General features: G+C 34.9%; 1 protein-coding gene across 1 annotated transcript; it reads left to right on the plus strand.

Annotated features, from left to right (window-relative positions):
• The first annotated feature begins 351 nt into the window (after positions 1–351).
• On the plus strand, positions 352–3,891 carry LOC120139298 (sulfite exporter TauE/SafE family protein 3-like). Its single transcript, XM_039154573.1, has 12 exons — positions 352–697; positions 817–976; positions 1,201–1,401; positions 1,698–1,762; positions 1,854–1,878; positions 2,108–2,169; positions 2,264–2,350; positions 2,530–2,580; positions 2,679–2,900; positions 3,059–3,152; positions 3,276–3,416; positions 3,539–3,891. The coding sequence occupies exons 1-12, from the start codon at positions 479–481 to the stop codon at positions 3,619–3,621; spliced, it is 1,410 nt and encodes a 469-aa protein (XP_039010504.1). The 5' UTR covers positions 352–478; the 3' UTR covers positions 3,622–3,891.
• Positions 3,892–4,977: the final 1,086 nt, after the last annotated feature.

Genomic DNA, 4,977 nt, shown 5'->3' on the forward strand with positions numbered 1-4,977 from the left:
AAACTTCAGTTTAACCGAATTAATAAATTATTTATATATTATTTATAAGTTTCGGTTAATTTGAAAACTGATCGAATTAATTAAATTCTATTTGGTTTAGTTAAAAAATTTGGTTTAATTCGGTTAAAGAGAAAAGTTTTTAATTAATAAATTTTGAGTAATTCAATTCGATTAGTTAACTGAATCAACAGATTTAACACCCCTATCAGCACCTGTTCTTTTTACTGGAAGAAGATAAAAAAAAAACTGTCATTGGACGACGCGGTCGAGCGTACAATAAAGGGATTTAAAAATGTTGACACCATAGGAGAGAACTCACTATTTCTTCATATTTTCTTTCATATTTGAATGCTACGGAATTGATAGCAGAGAGGAAATAAGAAGAGAATTGATTAAAGTCGAAGCATAGAAAAGTTTTTCTTTTGGTTTGCTGATCCATTGTCTCTCCTTTGCTAACAATTCAGGGTATAAGCCAAAAATGGCTCGAATTCAGGTGAACGGGAGAGGCTTGGCAGTCATAGCTTGGATAGCCTTTCTGGTTCTTGTTATCAGCGATGTGGGAATTGCAGAGAGGTTATTGAAACACAAAATGCACCAAGATAACTTCAAAGAAAACGAGACAACTCAGGGACTTCTAGTTAGAGTTGCCAACTTCCTCTGGCAAGATGGGAAGTCTTCCTATGAACCTGTCTGGCCGGTGAGTTCGCCGTTTAACTTTTCGAAACTTCTTGCAATGAATGCATTGTTCTTGCATCAGCTGATGATTATTGCAACTTTTTAGCAATCTGTTTCATGTCATTGTTTACTTTTGAGCAGGGGATGAAGTTTGGTTGGAAAATTGTTTTAGGAACAATTGTTGGATTCCTAGGTGCTGCATTGGGTAGCGTCGGAGGCGTTGGTGGTGGTGGGATTTTTGTTCCAATGCTCAGTCTCATAATAGGTTTTGACCCCAAGTCTTCTACTGCCATTTCCAAGTGTGAGTTTCAACTCAAATTATAATTCTTTTTTATTACAGTAACATACAACTATACACTTGCTTATTAGTAATGTCTCCAATAAGCATGGCAATAACAAGAACATAATTAACATCGGTAAGCTGGATGCTTTTAGGCTAAACCGACTCTGATCGCCTGAATATTATAATATGTAGTCTGTAGTAATCATATGTACGGATAACAAGGATCTTTTCTCCTGCTGCAGGTATGATCATGGGTGCAGCTGGATCAACAGTATATTATAACCTGAGACTTAGGCACCCAACACTTGAAATGCCTCTCATAGACTATGACTTGGCATTGTTATTTCAGCCCATGCTTATGCTTGGAATCAGCATTGGAGTTGTCCTAAATGTCATGTTTGCTGACTGGATGGTCACAGTTCTGCTTATCATTCTCTTCATTGGTAATAAGAATTACATAATTCTGGGAATTCTTAACTCATTTTGATTCTTGTATTTTATGTCCTACAAATTCAAATCACAATAATGACTGTCCAATGATATTGCATGAACACGATTTCTGAACAAGTGAAATCATAAAGAGTTCGGTTATCCATCAGAGTTTTAATGTAAACAGTGTATGCAATAGTCCATCAAGACAAGGAACATGGATATCCAGCAATGAAGATATTATCTCTTTTCATTGTGATGACAATGTATAGTTTTCTCTGATGTAGATGCTTAAACTTATCAATGGCAGGTACATCAACGAAAGCCTTATTCAAAGGTATAGATACATGGAAGAAAGAGACAATGTTGAGAAAGGTAGAATTTTCCACTTTTTATTATGTTTTCCATGGAATTCTTCCCTTTGGTATAAGATTATTAATGGGGATTTCGAGATTTCTATTTCCAGGAAGCAGAGGAGTCCATACCAGCTGGTGAGTGCCTACATAATTTCAAATGAGATATTCCCATTAAAGGGAAATGATTGCTCATGAAACAAATTTAAGATTCTATTAGAAAAGATAAAAGGAAAGAAAACTAGTTTGTATGACAGTTGAACAATCAAAATAAGAAATAGACTAGGATTAAAGTGAGAGTTGATAAGACAAATGTTGTGTTAATCGAAATATTGCAAATAGATTGTGTTAAACTTGAGAATTGCAGATGGAGCTGCTCAAGATTATAAACCATTACCTAGTGACCCAAGAAACTTTCAAGAAGATGAAGTGAGTTGAAGAACATCTCAGTTTTCTTCATAAAGTTAGTCTTATCTTTGTTATAATTGGCTATTTTTGTGGCCTTGCGGATCATTCTATTCAGGTTCCCCTGCTGCAAAACATAAACTGGAAAGAGTTGTCACTGCTCGTGTATGTATGGATAGGTTTTCTTATTGTCCAGATTATTAAGGTATGATAACATTGCTAATAATGTCAGATGAACAAATAAGTCTTCACCTGTTCATTCCGGGGTTTCCGATGATCATGATCTTTTCAAAGTCCAATTTCATCAATGAACTTTGCAGAATGAAAAGTCTTTAACATTATTCATGTGTTAGCGTAATCTCATCGAAACGTTTGTTTTTGCAGGAATATCTTTCAACTTGCTCAGTCATGTACTGGATTGTGACCTCCTTGCAGGTAGAAACTAGAAGTTCTACATAAAAATTCTCTCTTAGAATCTAGACAGATAGAACAGAATTGATACAAAAAAATTGTTGTGTTCCTTTTCTCTATAGATACCCATTGCTGCTTCTGTGACACTATTTGAAGCCATATGCTTATGCAAAGGGACTAGAGTGATTGCATCCAAAGGAAAGGAAGTTACAAATTGGAAGATATATCAGATTCTTCTTTATTGTTCTTGTGGTATAGTAGCTGGTATGGTTGGTGGCTTGTTAGGACTAGGAGGAGGCTTCATCTTGGGTCCTCTATTCCTCGAACTCGGGATTCCCCCTCAGGTATGCTTTAACTAAAATTATTTAATCTAAAGTCATATGCAATGTAGCGGAATGGATATACACCAAAACCGAAGAAGCAATGACTGTAATCTTCTTTCTGTGAGGATCCCATGCCAGCACAAATTCCCGAGTTTGACCAAACTGATATGCTTCTGCAGGTAGCTAGTGCAACATCAACGTTTTCTATGGTGTTTTCATCCTCGATGTCAGTTGTACAATATTATCTTCTCAATCGTTTCCCGGTCCCATATGGTACTAACTCGCAATGACATTAAACGTTTACGATTATAATAAATTTGTAGCCATAATATAAACATATAAACTTTGATCACTACCTCCATCAGCCTTATAGTTACATTGTTATTTCCTATGCAGCTGCTTATTTTGTTCTGGTAGCAACAATTGCTGCCTTCGCTGGCCAGCATGTAGTCAGAAGGATTATTGCTGTCATCGGAAGAGCGTCGATCATCATCTTCATACTAGCTTTAACGATCTTTGTTAGCGCAATCAGTTTAGGTAACAATGCGCTTCCGTGCTTCCTATACATTTTACATTTAAGTTAACTTGGAAAGCAAGTCACTTAAACTCGAACTTGTCAAAATGGTAAGAAGCTGGACACAATTTCCTGAATGTTACAGGTGGAGTTGGCATCGCTGATATGGTCAAAAAGCTGGTGAACAAAGAGTATATGGGATTCGAAAACCTTTGTAAGCTGTCTTGAGTGCTTTTCTGCCCCTATTACACAGGTCGAATTTCTCAGCAGAGATCAACAACATCCACAGAAAACTTTTTTTCAATTATTTTCAGTTGAACGATTTGGGTTTTCATATTTGTTGCTGAACATTCATTTCTTGTCCATTGTTTGCAAGAACATGTCCACCTCAGTTACTTTCTTTATAGTTTTTTCCCCCATTTTATTTGACAAATATGTAAGAATTAATAATCCTTTCGGCTGAATAACGTAAGCTGTTAGGAAGTTCAATCTTCTCAAGAGCTCAAGTTGTAATTTAATTTGCTTCTGGTTTCATGTTTGCGTTCAATCTTACATCGGAATGTTAACCGTAAACTTGAGCTGAAATTTTGTTTACAAAATATGAAATTTAAATCTTGTTGCTTCACAAGTAACAAATATTTAGCAAGTAAAAAAACAACTGGTATTTCTTTTGCTTGATTGTGTTATTTTCAGTTAACAAATTGATCCATACTGTGATAGTCCCTAATAAGGGACCGTTTCAATTGCGTTCACCTTAAATATGGCTCAAGGTGACGAGCAAAAGCCCAAAGAAAAATTAAGTGATGGTAATCAGTGACGACAAATGGAGATTAAAGGTTCATGATGTTTAGATTTTGAAGCTACTTCTTAAACCAATCATTTGAGGTTAATTTAGTTTAGTTGCCATCAGATTTTTTGCAAGCTCAGTGATATGAGCCAGCAATATACTCCTTGAAAAGGCATACATTTTTTTTAACTCGATGCGCCTATAAAATTCCATCGTTTTCAAAACTTTAATTATTATCTTCGTAAGCCTTGATTAAAGTATAAAATTTGAGGACCATCAATTGAAGATCCAACTAAGCCGAAAGCAAAAAGCTAGATCCTGTACCATTATCGTTTGACATGAACACTTTTGACGATATTTGGTACTGAAGTTTTTTCTAACGTACTCAAAGATCAAGCTCAAAGGTCATCATAAAATGAAAATTCCACGGCCTTCTTTTTTGACTTGTTCATACATATTTAATATTGTAGGGCATGTGAATATGATGACTAGGTGCTTCAATTCCATATTTTGATCCATCTTATGAATAATATTCCTCGTCTTTCTAACTTTTCATCAAAGTGGTCAGAGCATTATCTGATACCAATATATATGGATGAGACATTTACAAGTTGTAGGCTTCATTTGATAGGAAAGAGAAAAAAATTAATGGGATATACTTTAAATGAAAGTTACATATATTAACTTGAGATAACAGTTTATTTTTCTCCATAATATGTTTAGTATAGTCTACTATATTTTTTTCGGTATTTATATATTTTTTTAAGTAGGATTATGATATATTTATTAGTCAAATA

This window comes from Hibiscus syriacus, unplaced genomic scaffold (genome assembly GCF_006381635.1).
Source record: "Hibiscus syriacus cultivar Baekdansim isolate YM2019G1 unplaced genomic scaffold, ASM638163v2 tig00110733_pilon, whole genome shotgun sequence".
NCBI lineage: Eukaryota > Viridiplantae > Streptophyta > Magnoliopsida > Malvales > Malvaceae > Hibiscus > Hibiscus syriacus.